The following is a 20226-nucleotide window of genomic DNA, read 5'->3' on the forward strand; positions in this document are numbered from 1 at the left end:
AGGGGGCATTAGAGGATGTGACCTACAAGTCTGTCTTATTTAAAATCAATCATTCAGTAATATTTGCAATTTAACCTTTACCAGCATGAGAAAGCGTTTTTTTTCTGTCTATGTCTATTTGAAATTTGCTATCCAGAAAGATTAAACCAAACCAAGGTTTCAAGGAAACATAGATATGTGAAATGCAACTGGACATCGTCTTTAGTTACAATTGCTGGGTTTTGATTCCTAGAATTAACATGATGGGCTCCTGTGACAGGTTGTCCTTGTGTCTCCTTCTCCCCATCCTTCTTTTCTCCCACACCTGTCAGGGGTGGGGAGAAGCAATGGCAGTAGCACTTCTATGCCTCTCCACATTGCTTTCCAGCCCTCTCTAAGCAGTTTACAGAGTCAGCCCATTGCCCCCAACGACCTGGGTCCACAAGTGATTATATGTGCGTCATAACAGCAGAACACAAGGCCTGGCTCCAAAGTCAGGATACAAGGACAGTTGGGTGGCTTTAGGGCAGGTTGAAATCATACCTGGTTTCACTTTTTCCTCATTACAGCTCCTTGTAGCTGCTAAGCCTTAGGGTATCCCAGGGAGTTCCTCCACATCCACTGAGAGTATCAAAATATCCATACAATTAGAGGCACTTTTTATGAAAGCAAAGCTTTCATAACTGGATTTAACCCTTTCTTTTTGCTTCTCCACATTTTTTCTGTGCACATTCTTCACTACTGACCTAAAAAGACCAGTGGAAACTGTAAGTTTTCCACACACATTAGAATTGTAAAGTGCTTTGAACCACAGGTCTACCAACACTGGCAGGGCATAGTACTGCATACAAAAAGGGAGTGAATCCCACACTCAGTAGCACTGATAAAGTTCTCTGGTTGGGTGATGAAATGTCTGCAAGCTTGTCCAGTGTTGTTAAGTCACATAGTAGTAGTAGTAGTAACCCAACTCACTGAGTTGACTCTGAGCCAATTACTCTTTTTCAGTTCAACAGACCTCACAAGACTCTTGGTCTTCTGAACAAAAATAGTGGCGGAAGCCGTGTGAAGGCTGCCTTGAGCTCCTAAATAAAAGGAATAGGATTAGCATTTAAAAACAACAACAGAAAGGGTGGAAATGCACAGGGGGATCATTTGGGGTAATGAGATGTGGTTGTGAGTTGTGCTACCTCCCCCAGTGGCACAGTGGTTAAAGTTCAGTATTGCAGGCAAACGATGCCAACAGCCTGAGGTTCGATCTCGACGGGCTTGAGGTTGACTTGGCCTTACATCCTTCCGAGGTCAGTAAAATGAGGACCTAGGTCGTTGGGAGCGATATGCTGACGCTGCAACCCGCCCAAAAGATGCTGTGTATAAGTCTAAATGCTACTGTTGTTGCTAAATGCTACTGCTATCTAAGGCTGGTAATAGCCAAGAGGAGTCTCAGATGGAGGATGTGAAGATACATCATGATAACACATACATGCATTTACCTTTAAAACACAGAAAAGGCCCAGGGCTGCCACAGACCTGCGTCAACTACTATTCAGAAGTTCAAGGAGTTAAGGAAAATGTAAATGATAGAAGTTATTCGTCCAGATTGTTATAGACAGTCAACATAAACATTTCAACTCCTTTTAGGTAGATGATGAATCATTCTTGAATAAGCTGAGGCTCACATGTTTCATTTAACCATAATTCCCTTGAAACCAGGCCTTTGGAAAAAGAAACACAGAACCCAACTTTTTTGAACTTGTCCAAAGGAGGAGAGTGTGGGACACAGTCCAAGTTGTAGAGGCTTAATTTGATTTGATTTGATTTGTTTATTATTTATAGGCCGCCCTTTTCCCTGAGGGGACTCAGGGCGGCTTACAATTTATAGGGAGGGGAATACATGAGACAATACATAAGTAAAATAGAGCACAACATTCATTCATCATTCGGGTGGGGACGGATTAGAATCTTTATCCCCAGGCCTGGCGGGATAGCCAGGCCTTGAGGGCTGTGCGGAAGGTCTGGAGGGTGGTGAGGGTGCGAATCTCCACGGGGAGATCGTTCCAAAGGGTCGGAGCTACTACCGAGAAGGCTCTCCTCCGCGTGGTTGCCAGTCGACACTTGCCTGTGGATTCATATGAAGGGTGTTCTATAAATCTCTAGGCAATTCCAAACGTGGTATCTTTAGCCCATTTAATAGAATTATAGAACATATTATCCTGAGTTGCATTCATAGAACAAGACCAAAAAAATAATAATAAATGTCGCTAATAAATTTAATAAATAAATAAAGGAATCCCAAAACTGATCAAAATCGATTTGTATATTAAACAGCAGCACTGTATATTAAATGCCTGTTCTGAATCTGGGGGAGGTTCTAAAAGAATCCAGAGCAAATTAAGGGGGGGGGAAAGCCCCCCAAAACCCCCAAATGCAGACCAATGGCCAAGCTTTGCTCTTTAAGAAATCAAAAACTGGGCCTAACCTAACGCTTGCATTTATTACCATCCACTAATGTCAATGCTGCGTTAATGATAAATTGCCGAACCTCCTTCCATTCACAAATTTGTAATGCTAGCACAGATATACTGTATGTTCACATGCAAATGCATATCTGACACACCTCTGAAGCGTGTCTCCCTGATGACCTCTAGGCATGTGCAAATCCCATTATTCCAGTTAGAGTGACAAGTGATGTCTTTGAAACCCATCATGCCTTGAGGTTGCTGGCTAGGGAAAGATGGACTAAGTACCTTTCATATCATATTTTGACGAAACAAGATTTTTCTACATGCTACTAGAGATTAATGCTGCCATTGTAATGAGATCCGGGGTCAAAGCGCTGTGTAAGTCAATACAGATGTGCTAACACAGTGTTTCTCAACCTTGGTGACTTTAAGTCCTGCGGACTTCAACTCCCAGAATCCCCCAGCCAGCTGGCTGGCTGGGGGATTCTGGGAGTTGAAATCCGCAGGACTTAAAGTCGCCAAGGTTGAAAAACACTGTGCTAATATGATCCAGGCCCTTTCTGTTAGCTGTCTTCCTCTGGACATAATCCGTTTATTTCGGTCTGCTGTAATTATTATTATTATTTTAAGATACATAACTTCCTGAGTAAGATTACATTTAAGGATGCCTCAAGATGAAGCGTCTCTCTTACTGCTTTTGCCTTTTTGAGAAAATTGTATTAGTCTGGAGCCAGACATGACGTTAGAGATACCTTCAGTTCAGCAGCACGAGACCGCCCTCTTGTGGACAAAAGCAGATAAGGCACGCTTCATTTAAGGAAACAACTAGGCTGAAAAATTAGGTCGTTGTGCTACAGATTGTTTCAACAAAATGCCAGACCTTTGTTCCGAAATAGCCAAACTCAGAGGTCGTAAACAGAGGACTTCTGTACCTTCTAACCTATAGGAGCTTAAACTTATTTAAGGCAGGCAATCATCAATGGGAGGTGAAGTGAAGTTCAGGAGAAATTCACCAATCGCTTTCCTTATCTTGATAAAGGTTATGAGAGTTCTTGCCAAGGACCGAAGGGATTCTAACAACCCAAGGCCACAGAATAACGGATTTAAGTTACGTTTGTAGAACAAACTTTGTAATGTTAAGGCTAATTCCACAGCCAAACTACCAAGTGAGGTTGAGAGAAGTCTCCCTTTCCTGGATGTTTTCAAGCAAAAAGTAAAGTATTTGGTATGTTTTAATCTGAACGTCTGCATTCAGCAAGGAGCCGAACGTTGATGGCTTGAGTCTTCCATCCAACATTTGACCATTTATATAATGCCAAATATGTTCTACACCCGAGTTTTCAAACAAATGACGCTTGGGTTTTTTTTTCTTTGTTTGTTGAACGTGGCAGGATCCCAGTGCTATGCCCCGACCAACTTCACAGGACCTGGCAGGATTCTGGGACTTGTTACAACTCTCAATTGAAGACGTCAGTATGAAGTTTGATGAACTGCATCAGATGAAACTGAATGAATGGAAAATAATAGAATCGCCCGAAAAAAAGGTAAGCTAGTTCCTTGAGGTGCATTTCTTAGATTTCTAAGCCTGAAATTATTTTTCTTGTGAAATCATTGTTGGACAAGACTCTCCAAAAGTTCAGGGAACACAGCAAGGACCATGGCAGGTATTTCTTGGCATGCTGGCATACATAATACCACAGTGAAGTCCTTCCTTCCTTCCTTCCTTCCTTCCTTCCTCTAGAATGTATGTACTACTCAGACCAAAGCAGCTTAGAAAATAATTTTAAAAACCATATTAAAATACAACTATTAAAAAACAATAGAGACACACATACCCTTTCAACTCAGTATTTCAAGGAACAGCTTTAACAATCGAACCCACAGGCTGGCTCTTCTCATGGCTTAACTATTTCCCAAGGCAAATTAATCCCAATTTTCTGGCACTGAGATAAGACTTCACCTCATCTCCTCTTTAGCTCAGGAACAACATATACAACTATCACCTGTATCCTGATGATACTTGGCCTTTTGACAGACGGTGGCCTTACACAAAAGCTTACCATAGATATGAAATAATTTTCAACCTTGGGCCACCCTGTAATAGAGAGGACGAAGGCGCTACTATTGACTGGGACTCCTCTTTCAAAAAGCAGGCAAGTGACTGCAAAATAACGCCAAATCCCCAGAAATGGTTCTGTAAAATAATATCATTGGCAATATCAAAAGTTCCAGCAAGATCAGATCAGCTGTAGCCCCACTGACCTGCGGTTGCCACGGGTTGCCCACAGGAGGGATCAGTGATCATTTTGCTGACTGCCAGCAGTTTGGCAGTTCGATTCTCATCAGCTCACAGTTGACTCAGCCTTCCATCCTTCCAAGATCAGAAAAATTAGGACTCAGATTATTGGGGACAATATGCTGACTCTGTAAACCACTTAGAGAGGGTAGTAAAACACTGTGAAGTGGTATATAATTGCTATTGGATAGAATATTTGGAGTTTCTGAGACCAAGATTAGAAATATAATGTGAAAAGTAAGTACTAAGGATTAACCATATCTTTGGTAAAATTACCTGGTCCAATTATGCCCTGAAATCCCGCTAAACTGCAGAATTTTCACGAGTTCTTATATTGTCATCTTGATTTCATGTTGAGATGCATATTTTTCAGAACCATCTCATAAGATCTTGGCTAATGCTTGATGATTTTGCAACATTTTGACTATTACTGTAATTTAATTTGGAGAATTGTCAGCTCGTTGTTAGTTTAAGTTAAAACAATCTCCCTATGCGAAGCAAAATGAATCCTGAATATTAAAAAGAACACAGTCTTATTAGCTCCTCTCAGAATACTTGCTCAGTCAACAGCCTGGCCAGGATTTCAGTAAAGGAGGAGCAGGGAACTGTTCAGACAGCTGCTACCTCATTTATAGTGAAGAAACACATTAGTATATAAAACTTGTCTTTGTACGGTTTTCACTTCACCTCTAAGGCTGAGAATTCTTAATAAAGCCAGTTAAATATTAGCCACGTTGAAATTCAGTGTGAGAGTTTAAAATTTAGTTTTCTCTTCCATGAAAGTTAAATACTTCAAATTTGTATTTCTAGCTGCATCCACTCTGGTCAGATGGATTTAGTTATTTCGGTGGGGCTAAATAAAAAGTGCTCCATTCTGTTGACTGGTAGGGAGTACAAGGAGGCCACCTGTTTCTTTATCTCTGCTGGTCCTGGATCTAGTAGAAACAGCATGATACAAATTCATTCCCAGAAACAATGGCACCTAATGGGACATAGGAAGTGGGCCTCTTCTGTCGGAGCATCTGCTCTATGGAATAGTCTTTCTCCTACATGAAGGGAGGGGAGGGGGGAAGGACGGAGGGAGGGAGGGAAAAACATAGAGATGATAGTTAGATATGACTGACTGACTGACAGACACAGACAGACAGACAGATGCAGGGGAGGGGGGGAGATTAATAAAATTCTTTTCTGAACTTCCATTACTACCATTAATTAATTAATGGTCCATTAATACCTAATGCAGTGGTGGCTAACCTTTTGCTTCTTCTGTGCCAAAATTAAGCGCACACGGACACACCAAAACTCCCGCATGCCAGCACCCATAATGCAATACGCAGCCCCTGCGCATGTGTGCACCCCCCATGAACCTCCCCCCCAAACGCATGCGCACACCTACCATACATGCCCCCCCCCCATTTTGGGCCAACCTTTACCGGCACTTTGCAGAGGCAGCGGCAGCTCCTCCGGGCAGCCTCGCACTCCGGGCAGTGTCCAGTCAGCCAGCCATGCCAGCCAGCAGAACTGCGGACAAGCGAGCTACCCAGCCTGCTGCTGCTGGCATGCCGCCCTTACAGCAACACTCCGCTCTGCCCGCGCAGCAACTGAACTTCCAGTTCTCCCGTTAGGGCCCTTTTTCGTTCTTCCCAAGCTTCAGGAAGGCCTCTGGAGGCTGGGGAAGGTAAAAATGGCCTACCCTGGCCCTCCAGAAATGGGGAAAACCAGCTGGCCGATGCGCGCATGTGCGCCGGAGCTGACAGCTGGTGTGCACCCAATAGGGCTCCCCGTGCCACCTGTGGGACGCATGCCATAGGTTCACCATCACAGACCTAATGCATATTTGGAACAGAAATAAGAAAACATATGTGATGGTTGCAAACGAAAGAGAGAATGCTCCAACCTGCAGGGCAATGCAGACCAAAAAACCACGATAATATCAACATGATGAAACAGAGACCATGACAGGTCTCAGCGTCGCACATAAATCCATGGGGGGGGGGGCAGAACCTGTGTGGCAATGCTCATTTTTGTCCCTCGTCCTCATGAACTCAGCTAACGTTGGTTAGTGGCCACCGTGGACGCCTCACAGGGAACGTCAATGAAGGAGGCCCCTGCTGTACCTTCTTCGGGCTCCCTCCCTTTCGTGCCTCATGTCTTTTTTCCTCCCCTGCCTCTTAGGAAGAGAGAAAGGTTCCTCCGCCTGTACCAAAGAAGCCCCCTAAAGGAAAATTCCCCATCACCCGAGAGAAGTCTCTGGATCTGCCCGACCGACAGCGCCAAGAAGCTCGAAGGCGCCTCATGGCTGCTAAGCGGGCAGCCTCTTTCCGGCAAAACTCTGCTACGGAGCGTGCAGACAGCATTGAGATCTATATTCCAGAAGCCCAGACGAGGCTTTAGAAAGACCCAGATGCTGCATCGTCTCTTCCTCTTTTTTAAACAAAGGACGGAACCAGGCAAGTCCTTGTACAGCTGGTCTCCCCTCCCCTGCTCTTTTCCCCCTCCCTGCCCTGTTGCGGTTGTCTCCTTTGTGCCAGACACGCAACAGGATGCGGTTTGTGTCCTCAGAATTTGCTGAGCCCGTTGCAAGAATCCTCCCTGCTCTTTTCTTTTTTGTATTGTTAGGATCGGACTACACCAGTCAGCTCCAACGCATAGGGCTTGTTGAGACCTTACTTATAAAAATTACGTTCTCAGAGGACAACAGGAAACACCTCTTGAGATGGAACCCAGCTTACTTTTTTGGTTATTTATATTTTTATAAATGATGCGATAACTAGGAATAAGAAAACAAAAACACAAACTTTGAATTGGGTGCATCTCTCCATTCACCAGAGGCATTAGCTAATTCAAGTAGAAGGTGCTACAAATGGAAAGTGCAAGACAAGAAAGAATCCATTTCTCTCCTCCTTCCCCTATCCCTTCCCACTTCAGTTTCTTTGCCTTGAACCCGATTAGAATTTCCTGCCCCTCGTGCTCGGCAATTCTGCTTCTCTTGGTTACTCCGGACACGCACCGGGTCTCTCCTCCCCTCTCACACTTGAGTTTTTGGAGATGAACAGAAATATCCAGCCATGAAAACTCCCAACGTTCATCCCGAACAGAGAAGCATAGGAATCATTTCCCATGGGGGAAAAATCTCTCCCCGAAAGAAATCCGAAGGGAAAAACGCAAAGGAACTTGAAGAAAGAGGAACAAAGGAAAGCCTTAAGAATTTCGATCATCTGTAGCAAGATGTGAAAGCTCTATTTACTCTTTGAGAACATTCATTACATTTTAAGCAGTTCTTTTATGTTGTACTTCTTTCATTTGTGAACACTTTTTTTTTTTAACTTAAATTTGAAAAGCGATGCTACGCGTAATATTTGAGGTTTCAAAATGCTAGGTCAATTGAGTTTCCAGGGTATCCTTTCAAAACAAAACACACAAAAAGTTTGCTTGTTTAAAATACCAGTTGTGATGTTGTAACCAGTTTAAGAAATGTGAATGTGAGTGGTAAGTATATCTCAGTTTCAATGGTAATCTTCAGGTTTAAAAAAAAAAGGTGAACTGTGGTTTACATTTGTATTTTTTTTTCCAGGATTTTTTTTCCCTATGCAGTATGAATTAAAGATAAGAAAAAGTTTCTTGATTGTTTCGGACATAAAGAACATGTTTTAAAAGACATGTGGCTTCTAGCAGTAGAATGTAAGAAAGGTAGCATGTTTCTAAGCTCTTGATCAACATCACAGCAAAAGCTAGAAATTACACAGAAGTTTAACAAATTCTGAGAGCGATGCGTCATTGTTTTTGCCTTCTCAAAGGCTGTGATCCAAGTTTTTGAATCTTTTCAGGTGAAGATACAAAAAAAACAACCATATCCCGCCGCTACTGAAGTCAGAATTCAGAGTCATACAAAATATTAGAACAGAGTCAAGTTTCTGTTATCAGTCTGTTAAGCAAAATGTATTTAGCCATAGACAGAACCGCTATTTAAACTAGCCTACAGCACTTTGATTCTTCACCTTGGTGAGCACTTTAAATATGTACTTTGCGAGCCCTTCAGCTTGTCACATGACTGAAAAACGCAAGACATTTTAACAGCAATCTCCAACCAGGTGCCCTCCGCAGATGTTGAACTACATCTCCCATCATGCTAGTTTGCATGAACAATAGCAGTGTTATATAAGAATTGCACAAACGATGGGGAAGTTTAGTCCTAATGTATCTCAAGTGCAGATGTTGGAGATTGCTGTTGGAGGAAGCAGAGAAGACATAAGGGTTCCCATCCCTCATCCCCCCTTCTTCCAATATATTTTGTTAAGCATGCATTCTGTTTTAGGGCAAAGCTGATATAAGCATGTTTAGCTTCAAGATACAAATCTTTAGAGTTGAATGTTTGAGAAGGAGGGAACAGTGTAAATTGAGCCTGATCTCTTATGTAGAATTTACCAAATAGCCTTAAATTGCATTTGGAAGCAAAAAAATAAATAAACAAATAAAAACCCATGAGGAATGTACAGCAGAAAGAAAGAAAGAAAGAAAGAAAGAAAGAAAGAAAGAAAGAAAGAAAGAAAGAAAGACAACAATGATAACAATAATAATGAAATATTAATATTCCTGAACTATTAGTCTGTGATGATTAAGATATTCCCATCCACAGAGTATTAAAATAATTTCTGCACTTGGAAATAAATTGATTTTGGGGTAGGGTACAATATCAATGCTGCTTATAGTTTTGTTTTAAATGCAAGAATATCTGCAGGGATAAGGCATCTTTAAAAATAACTTTATTTCAAATGGAGCTGTTAATTAGAAATAACTACATGGAAATAAATGAATAAAATGTGCATTTCTTTGAGACAGCAGATTTGAAATATATCTTTCTCTCCTTCTGCTACATCCCTATTATGCTGCTATGTTTTTATTTCATTTTATTTTATTTTATAAATATTGCCAAATCACATGTGCTTTTCTTCCTTCCTTCCCTTATGTAGATAAGGGACTGATGGTGATAAAATGATCTGCATTTGATTCACAACCATAGCACATACCCAGAGATAAAAAAAAAAGTTCCTAGCTATGAAATTGAAAGCTTAGAACAGCTCACCGTATTTGCACATCAATGCCCTCCAATATTGTTTGCACAAAAATTTCATTAAATTTTAAACTGTTTTTGCTGGAGCTGTAATTAGTGATTGCACAGTTAGGTGCTTCTGTATTCAATATTCGGTTTCTCCTATTTGCAATGTATGTTAGTGTACCAGCAATGAGGACAACAAAAAGTGTATATGCTAGATTGAAAAAGCACATATAAACACCCACAGCTCCAGCAAATATTTTTTTTAAAAAAAAATGTGTATATCTAATTTACATACAATTAATATAACATAGTTTTATCCTTTCCCTAAAAAATTAAGAGAGGTTCCCAAAGGAAAAATTCACTTCCGGGACAAACAAAATGTTATTCAAAATAGTCTAAAGTTCTTTTGGGGGTTTTCCCCCCCATAAAATCATTTTTAAAAGCATACTCTCATTGAAAAGGAAGGCAAAATGTACGAAGGGTAAATTTGGCTCTTTTGAAAGTTCTAGGCTAAATTGTATGTTGCTGAGGCAGTGATGGGAATATGTTGAAGGAATGCCTTTGCCACTGAATGTCCCCCGTTGGTTCCACTTCTGTTCCAAAGAAAAATCTTTAAAATGTAAACCAGATGCCTTCTGCCCATTCCAATGAAATGTTACCTGTTCACAAGTTGAGTTTTTAAGTGCAATATATTTAATCTCTTTTATATAGGAAAGATTAAAACAATAATGGCAAATAATAAGCCATGCTTCTTATGTATTATATTTTTAATTTGGGAGAGGGAGATAAAAATTAGTGTTTCTATTACGTGTGTCACAAGTCATTCGGCCCTGTCTAGAATGAATGTGAAAAGTAATATATTGGAGAATGACTTGCAGTGCTTTTGATTTAAAGACTCTTTCAACAGTATAAAATACAACTGTATATTGCAGGACCATTGAAAACTAATTACTTCCATTTCAAATATGACTATATTCCTGTTTCAAGACACAGCAGAGTTAACGAGTTTGGGAAATAAAATGCTCTAATTCTAATAACAATAGACAAAATAATAGCCAATTACAATAAAATATTTTGTATGTACATTGCGATTTTACTACATAATTTATCCGAAAGGACTTTCTTGGAATAATATGCAAAGATGAAAATATCATTAAATGGTATTTGGTAGCTTTTAGCTTCTTATCAACAAACTAATTTTTCCTCTTACCTACTTTACTTACAGCACATATATGTTGAATTCAGAAAAAAAGACATGGTTTTTATATAAAACATTCATCGAAAGCATTTTGAAAGACAGGAATTTGCTTTGTTATTATACACACTGTCACACACAAGCACTTAAGATTGGTATCAAGTGTATTCCAGAAGCCACACATCTAGTCAAAGATTCCCCTCTTCTAGAAATGTAAAGGAGGCTTCAAAGTGAACATGATACTTGCAGTTTTCTTAAGAACGATGCAAAAACGATGCAAGTCTTTCCAGTTTAACCTAGCGCTCTGCTTCTCTGGAGGAGTCCCCCCCTAACTGCTAACTAGGGTGGCCCCGGCTGGGCTTCAAGGCCCAAACATGGTCAGTTGTATGTTGTCATCCGCTAAAAATTCTGAACTGTCTGTTTCTTAGAAGTCAACTGATGCTTATGTTATTCTGGTTCGTTTCTTCCCCTGCCCGAGCTCTTCTTCCTGCAGAATTGTTCATCCCTGCACAAATGGATATTGACAGTGGATATTCAAAACAAGTTGAGATAAGATTGGCTTAGAGTAGATTTCCCCCCTTTAAGAAAATAATAATGGTATCTTTCCTTAATCTTTCCTTAATTTCTTAGTTTCAACAAACTTGTTTAATCTGGGCTGTAAAAGTACAGATCACCACTAAATTCTTACTTTGCTACCCTCCGGTGGATCTCCTGATGCAGGCAGCCTTCCTTCTCCACTGGCCAAGCAAGCAGCAGGAGATATAACTCAGGTGCTGCCTTCGACCGTTGATTCCTGTACTGGTAGGGCTGATCAGTGAGTCTTCTCCTCTCCACTGTTACATCCTCCTGGCTCTTTTTCACCAGAAGATTAGTTAGGCAAAATGGGCCAATTGGTGGGATAAAGATGACATATGACATAACCAATCATGTGAGGTTTAACCCTGCAGAAGACAAAATATTGTTGGTATTTCCATAACCCAACAACAGCCCTCCCTCCTGATCCAGTTAAGATGCTGGAGGAATAGGACTGTTAGGAATTCCATTTCTCTAAAAAAAAATGTTTTGCACTAGTTTTGCATTTGCACAACTGCAACTGGAGTCTCTTAGCACCTGGGAATTATATCATCATGCAGGTTTCTCTAATTAGCAGCGCCTCATGTACGCTGCTAATATTTGCATCATTTATATATTAATTCCGTTTCTCACATTCATTCCTTTTGTACATTTTAATTATGGGGCAGCCCTAGAAGTCTGTGCTCCATTTACTCACAAGGGCTTCTACGGAAGATTTATCAGCTAGATGATGTAATCAGAAAAAGAAATTAGGGTATCCGTTCCATGCATAGTTCTCTTTCTGAATAAGATACGGAGTTCTGAAATGTTGATCACATTTTGCTTGCATCTTCCTGGCCCTGTACAGTGCATGAATATTTATATAAAATTAAGTTCTAAACTATAGAATGAAAAAAACTAATTAAGGGAGAAAGCATTGCACTGGCAAAAGCCCCAAAGATAAACTTAGCTCCTTTTGCTTTATTTTCTGCATCCTTTTCCTAATCATGTTTTTTAAGACGGCTGATACAATAGATGTGTGAGTAATATAAAAAAAGCTTTTCATAATCAAATGGCTTCATACTGAGTATGAAATAAAAAGAGGGAAAGAAAGAAATCAGCCAAGACTAGCTAGGAGTCTATCACAGCCATTTTTTTCCTTCCAACCGAACTATAATCACAGCAGGGTTGGTCTGAATATAAATTTGAATCTATAAAAACTGCTCTTTTTTTAACCGAGCGTTTTCCCTGCTCTGCAAAATGTACTCAATGCTTAATGACAAATGTGGATGAAGCCCTTATTGAAATTTTGCATTCTCTGTCCTATCCATCTTTCTTCCCTTTCCCAATGTACAATTATCTGTGAGATGTACATTCGCATCTGCAAATTAATTTACCCCTGAACTTTGGTTATTTGTCACCCTTTCACTTTCTAAGGGCTCAAGATATCTGCATTATCTCCTCCGTTATATGCATTTATTACTTTTTTTTTTAAAGGATCACAGTGGATTGCTTTCAAAAAAACTCTCTAAAATCCATGCAAATACTACTAGACTGGAACTGTTCTTTCCTATAAATCAAAAAGTCACTCTTATTATAGTACAGCTTCTTCTGTGCAGGAATAAACAGGGGTTCACTTATTGAATGATGCACCAAAATATCCAAGGTGGCCTGGCAATTAAATCAAATCAAATCATATTCCTCTTATAGAATTTCAAGGAATGTTAGAAACAGGAAAATAGTTATTTAATTTATGGTTAAAGATTTATACACACACACACACGGCATTATGCTAACAATGAGGACAAACTGAGTGCCAAATATTTGTCATCTGTATAAATCTACACTACTAGAAAAACTATTTTATGTAATTCTCTTTTCTCATGCTTTTATGGTTCTTTTGAGCCGTTCTGTTTGGTAGGCATGCCGGATATCTATACAGAATATACAGTGCAATGTTTCATTACAATAATTTCTTGCTTCTCGGTAATATCTCATTTAACAAAAAAAAAATGTTGTTTATTTGAAACTTCTTTGCCAATTGTTTTATTCCTGGGGTTTATTTTTTTCATTATCTTTTCTCGGCTAATTGTAAGAAGAAGAAGAAAAAACAACAACAGATGTACTTCCCCATCCTCCCATGGCTCTTTTATGAAGCTGCCTCTTTTAATTGGTTCCTGTATTGTTTATGACCATATTCTGTAAATAATTCTGCAATTAAATTTTTTGACATAACTGGCTTTTTCCATCATTAACATTGAGAATACATCAGAATTGGAACATCATAAGGAGTAATCGTACCAAGGCTGCAATATACCGGATCACCATTAGATGGCAGAGCACAGGTAGTTCTCACCAACCACACTTGTTAAACAGTGGAGTAAAAGGAAACATCCAGGCCTGATTTATTGCTTTATTTATTTTTAATCTCACTTTAATTACTCTTGTAAACAACCTCAAGGTGTTGAACATAATCTAGTATTCCTTCCCCCCATTTCCCCCACAAAACAACCCTGTGAGGTGGGGTAGGGTGGGAGAGAGTGAGTGCCCCAAAGTCACCCAGCCGGCTTTCGTGCCTAAAGTGAGACTAGAAGTCGTAGATTTATGAGTTCCACTTCGTGTATGAAACACCACTGTTCATTAAGGGCAGCATCACGTGGTTGCGATTTCCCATAGGCTTCCCCATGGACTGCTTGTTGGAAGCTGGCTACGAGGGCCAATGCGTGATCACTTGGCCGCGGGACACCGCAACTGTCATAAAAGCAGACTTGGTTGCCAAGGGGCAATCATGGGATCATGGAGAGGCTACAGCAGCCGTAGCTTGGAAGAAATGTTATTAAATCTCCTTCTTCTAGTTCAGTGTTTCTCAACCTTGGCAACTTGAAGATGTCAGGACTTCAACTCCCAGAATTCCCCAGCCAGCGAATGCTGGCTGGGGAATTCTGGGAGTTGAAGTCCGGACATCTTCAAGTTGCCAAGGTTGAGAAACACTGTTCTAGTTTTATCAAAACTAGACCGTTCAAAGTTACAACAGCACTGGAAAAACTGACTTATGACCATTGCACCACTTCTGCGGCGCCTCTCCGGTCGTCATTCGGACGCTTGACAACTGATCCGCATGTATGATGGCTGCCGTGTTCTGAGGTCACGTGATCACCTTTCGCGATCTTTCTGACAAGCAAAGTCAGCTTAATGATCACGTTACTGACGTTAACACCTGCAGTGGCTCACTTAACAAATATTAAGCTGGAAAGTCTCAAAATGGGGCAAAGCTCGCTTAACAAATGTCTCACTTAGCAACATACATTTTGGGCTCAATTATGGTCGTACGTCGAGGACTACCTGTGCAGATAGATAGATAGATAGATAGATAGATAGATAGATAGATAGATAGATAGAGATAGATAGATGATATAGAGATAGATAGATGATAGATAGATAGATAGATAGATAGATAGATAGATAGATAGATAGAGATAGATAGATAGATGATATAGAGATAGATAGATGATAGATAGATAGATAGATAGATAGATAGATAGATAGATAGATAGATAGATAGATAGATGATAGAGATAGAGATAGAGATAGAGATAGATAGATGGTAGGTAGATAGATAGATAGATAGATAGATAGATAGATAGATAGATAGATAGATAGATAGATAGATAGATAGATAGATATATGCGTAAACTTTTGTTTAATTTGCTTGTGGGTTCCTTCTAGGTTAAGAAAGACTGTTTTTAAATTGGAAAATTTCCTGTAAAGTAAAACTTCCTAATCTTTTGGGAACTTAAATTTAGGCTTCCTAAACTTTGGGGGCAATTAAAGTACTGTAGGAACGCTCAAAAAAACATCCGTCAAGAGAGCTGGACATTGGCAAAATGGCCACACAAGCGGTTAACTAAGAAGTGTTTTTATGTGCCGAAACTTTATTTCCTCCATCCCTTGTCTCACAGGATACCCTTAGTATCCCTACCTATCATTTTCCTTTGGACAGACAAGGACACAACAAAATAGTTGTATTCTTGTAAGCAAAAAGACGCTGGAGCCTATGGTTGAATATGAATATAGATTATTTTTATAGTATAATTACATGGGAGATACAGGATTTTTATTTCTTTGGTAGCAGGCTAAAAAGCAGCTTGCGGGAGGAATTTCTGAGATGACCCGCGGCTTTTCCGTCAGATGGCTGATGCAAGCTTTTGCAACAATTTAATACCTTTATTACGTTTGCAAAGACGGATTTTGGTCACGTGACCATGGGGATGCAGCAACGGTCGTAAGTGAGGATGCAAGCCACCTTTTTCAGCGCCCTTGTCACTTTGAAAGGTCACTAAACAAATACAAGTCAAGAAGTAGGGACCCATCAAAAGGACCCATCAAAGAAATACAATACCTATAATCAATTTAGCGATTTCATTCAGTGGAACGACGATATCTCACTGGAGCATTGGCACAAACCACTTTGTAGTGTGCGCCTTTAGCAAAGAGCACAGTCAGGCCACTTAACATACATTTGAACACAAACAGAAAATAAAGCAGAATTAGTCGCCACCCCATAAAACTAGGAACATTTCATCAGTTGTATTTGGGGAAATATAGAGAAAATTAACTCTGCAAGCCCACACAGGCAGACCCTGCTGGGAACGGTTTCCATAGTAGCCAAATTTATGTAAAGGGGGGGGGGGGATGTACAGTAGCTGCTTCAACAGTTTGAAAAGAGGTGCTTCGCAAATGCTCCTGCACATCCACAACCCCTCTGGTGGACTGGAACACTCTTCTTGTGCATACACAAAGGGAGGTACGTGATTTATGCAACTTATGTGTCAAATATGAGTGAGGGAGACAGGATATTTGTAGCCCATTAATTATGGACATTTTTCTTTGGTCAATAACCACGTTCATTATTATTGTCTTACTAGCCGATAACCCAACGTTGCCTGGGTATTATGGGGGACATGTCTGGACCAAACGTAATTTCTAATGTTGGACTTTCGCCCTTACCCTGTGGAGTACTGTGAAGCCATCACCCTGGCAACTCCTCTGTGCTGAACAGTAGAAGCCAGTATGGCATATGGCACAACAGGTTGTATCTTAACAGAGCACATACCGTGAGGGATGTTAGGGGGGTCTTACCGCCACAGTATTTTTCTCTGGAGGGTAAGTCATCTGCACGCACGCACACGCACACATGCACATATATAGAAAAAGAAGAACAAGAAGGAGGAGAAGAAGGTGATGATTATTATTTGAGGAGCACAGTGTGGTTTCGAGCTAAACAAGTGCTTCACCCAAGCACATTTCCTGGAAACACACTTGAGTTACTCCAAAGCAGTGTTCTTCTTTTGTGTTCCTGACCTACAGACAGAAATCTTGCTGAAGTGAAACAAACTACTAGCATCAATAAAGAAATATCCCGAGAACTTCTAGGGAAGTGTTGGCGAACCTTTTTGGCACCAAGTGCCAAAACATGGGGGCATCAGCGGGGCAGTGCCAGAAACCAGAAGAGTAGCTCCCTTGTGCGCACACACAGGAGTGCCAGAAACTGTAAGAGCAGTTCCCCAGATGAGCTTCCAGTTTCCAGCATGCGCATGCACACTGGTCCCCTAGTTTTCCAGTTTCTAGCAAGCATGTGCACATGAAGACCAGCTGGCCAGAGCGCATGTGCGTGCCAGAAACCAGAAGCTCAGCTTCCTGGTGTGCACATGCGCACCAGGGAGCTGCTCTTCCAGTTTCCAGCGGTCTCGCATGCGTGAAGATCAGCTGGCTGGCATGCATGTGCATGACAGAACCCAGAAAAGTAACGGTCGACAGCTGGCGTGCCTGGAGAGATGGCTCTGTGTGCCACTTCTGGCACACATGCCATAGGTCGGCCATCATGATTCTAGGGGCTGTTTTGAGCCTCTTTTACACTTTGCTGTATCTTGCTCCTCTGGAACACTGCCCCACCCTCCTGGGGATCCAGACTACATTCCACCACAGTAAGGAAAGTAGGAAGGGGAAGAAAATTATGTTCGTTTTAGATGTACTTTTACTGTTGAAAACCTTTAAGGTTTGGGGTTGTTGTTTTGTAAAATAAAGTTCCTTGTTTGAATAGCCTTTACCCTTCAGTCAGCCCAACAAAACCTGTCATTCAGCTACAAATTTTCCAGGCATGGAGTTCTTTCTAAATAGACCCAGAGTCTTCCCTCACTCTAATTCAGCACCATGGAGAGCTCTGGGTGGCTTGAAAAGCAGCAGTTGTCCTGGACAGTTCGTGGGGGGGGGGGGGGTGTCTAATACCGTCTGGTCTCAGTGCTTGCCCTCCCTCTACCTTTGATGAGCGCAATCTGTGGCTTATGTACAAGGCGGTAGGCTAACGGCTGATCAGAACACACATGTTTCAATCAATTCCTCCTGCAACTGCCCTCGTGCCCTGCTCTAAACGGCAAAGTATAGTTTAGACAATTGTTTTAAAAAGGGGGCCAATGAATACACCGCAAAATCTTTTACGACATGTAATGATTGGGTTCAAATTGTCACATCATCATAGTAATTCCACAGAGCCTTTAAACTAAAATAGCCTACGTAGCTAAGTATTAGTTTTGTTGAGACTTTTCACTGAAACGTAGTTTTAGGACCACAGCCTAACACCCTATTTCATTTCAAAGATAGATTACCCGCAGGCATTAAAATGAGACATGAAACACTTTTTATTCATAACAATGTCCCTGGTAGCATTGGAAGGAAAATTAGGTCCATTCTCACCAAGTTTGGGGGAAAAAATACAAGCAATCGTTTAAAACAGAGTGAAAATATATTTCTGAGGGCATCATAGCTTGGGGGCCAAGCTGTTTAAAGGACCCCTCCAGAGGTGGCATTCTGTCGGTTCGCCTCGGTTCGGGTGAACCAGTAGTGGCAGTGGCAGGAGGCTCCGCCCACCTGCCCAGACATCATCACAAACCCTCTGCGCATGTGCAGAAGTTCCGCGCACGAGCACTCCCAGTTCCAAACCGGTAGCGAAGGTAAGAGGATTTCATGGCTGGACCACTCCTCCCTTATTACATTCCTCCAGCCCATCAGAATCGGAAGACAGGGCACGTTATAGATTGCAAATATATTAAGGATTGTTACCTGATGGGACCACAAAAAGGGGCCTTGTTAGTGGTGGCTCCTTCTTAATGGAAAAAAAATCAACCCCACCAACAACAACAACGAATGGCTGGCTCCTGCCCTGTTGCTTTTCTGAAAGGTCCTAAAAGCAGGGTTTTATCAGAAGACCTGGGCACCACAAATAGAGACTGATTTGATTTTGTTGCTCTTGTGGGGGGAGCTGGACTTTTTAAAATGTTTTTTTTTTAATTGTATGGTGGAATTTTAAAATTTTTGTAGGCATCTGAAGTCATATAAGTGCACGTTGGGCAGCTACAGAAATTTGTTTAACAAACAAACAAACGATCCAAGTCCGAACTCAGCTGATCAGAGAAGATCAGCTGATCACCCTGAGTTCTCCCCTGCAAGACCCTCCCACGGGAAAGCCCTTCCTTGCAATTCCCCTGCTGATCCACGGTTCAGGGTTTGTTGATTGGAAGTGGAAAGAAATCTCAGGAAAGAGGATCCAGGGAAGAGACACCGTTACACCTGGTGTTTCCCACTTTGATTTTTCTCCAAGGCCTCTTGCAGTTTGAGATTTCCAATGACAGGAGGAAGAAAGGGCGAGGTTCGTTCTTTGGCTCCCATCTCCCTAACTGGCCCAAACAAACCCCATGAACAGCTGCCATCTTTATCTGACACAGCATCACGAAATTGCCTTTGTCTTTGTATCTCCAGACCAGATTGTCTCCCCGTTTCAAAGTAAGGTTTCTTTCTGATAAAATTTGAGAAATGGACATGATGTAGTAAACTTCGCCTGCCCAATTTCTTTAAGGTGTTGCAGATATTCTTCCTCCTCCTCCTCCTCCTCCTCCTCCTCCTCTTCCTCCTCCTCCTCCTCCTCCTCCTCCCCCTCCCCCTCCTCCTCCTCCTCCTCCTCCTCCTCCTCCTCCTCCTCCTGGCAGCAGATTCAGACAGTGAGGAGGTTGGGGAGGAAGAGGGGCCAGTCCTGGAGTCTGGGGAAGGCTCTGATGAGGGCTCTGCGTTGGAGGCAGAGAGGGGGCCAGGGCTGCCCGACAGTTATCAGCTGCCTTCGAAGTCAGACATCAGTGAGGCAGAGGAACAGCCTGGGTGTGCATACACAGAGTTGCCAGATGAAAGGAACAGCTAAGGAACAAGGGTCGACTTGGGAGTAAGGCCACGGGTGGATGATGAATGGCCCCTCCCAGAGGGAATAAAAGTGGAGCGAAAGGGGAGTGGAGTTAGCAGGAGACAGTTCGCTTCATTGGTTCCTGACTCTCTGAGCCTCCTTGCCAAGTTCTGCAGATATCGGCCTGGCAGCTCTCCAAGACAGATAAGGTCTGTGACTGTAAATCTTCTCTTGGAAGACTTTGCTGGATGCGAATGAGCAGAATTCACAGTAAATTAATAAAAGGGTTTTTTGTCAGAACAAGGAATTTGCTTCATGCTCTTGGGAAGCCTCGGTTAGAACATCCTCCTCCTCCATTTATTATATAATAGGGAATATTATGAATCCAGATATCTAGCTCAGCAAATCCTCTCTTCCTTTTTTCTGCATATAGTAAGACCATTCAGGCAATCCGTATGGAAAATA

The 20226-nt window shown here is 41.5% G+C and overlaps 1 protein-coding gene across 1 annotated transcript in view; it reads left to right on the forward strand.

The window, feature by feature from the left end:
- The window catches only part of DLGAP2 (DLG associated protein 2), an 82605-nt gene extending 75477 nt beyond the window's left edge, over window positions 1–7128 (forward strand). Inside the window, exons 9-10 of the mRNA XM_032216422.1 lie at window positions 3830–3982; window positions 6910–7128. Of these exons, the coding sequence (XP_032072313.1) occupies window positions 3830–3982; window positions 6910–7128 (372 nt within the window). The remainder of the gene's footprint in view (window positions 1–3829; window positions 3983–6909) is intronic.
- The last annotated feature ends 13098 nt before the right edge of the window (window positions 7129–20226 follow it).

Source organism: Thamnophis elegans, chromosome 4, assembly GCF_009769535.1.
Source record: "Thamnophis elegans isolate rThaEle1 chromosome 4, rThaEle1.pri, whole genome shotgun sequence".
Lineage (NCBI taxonomy): Eukaryota > Metazoa > Chordata > Lepidosauria > Squamata > Colubridae > Thamnophis > Thamnophis elegans.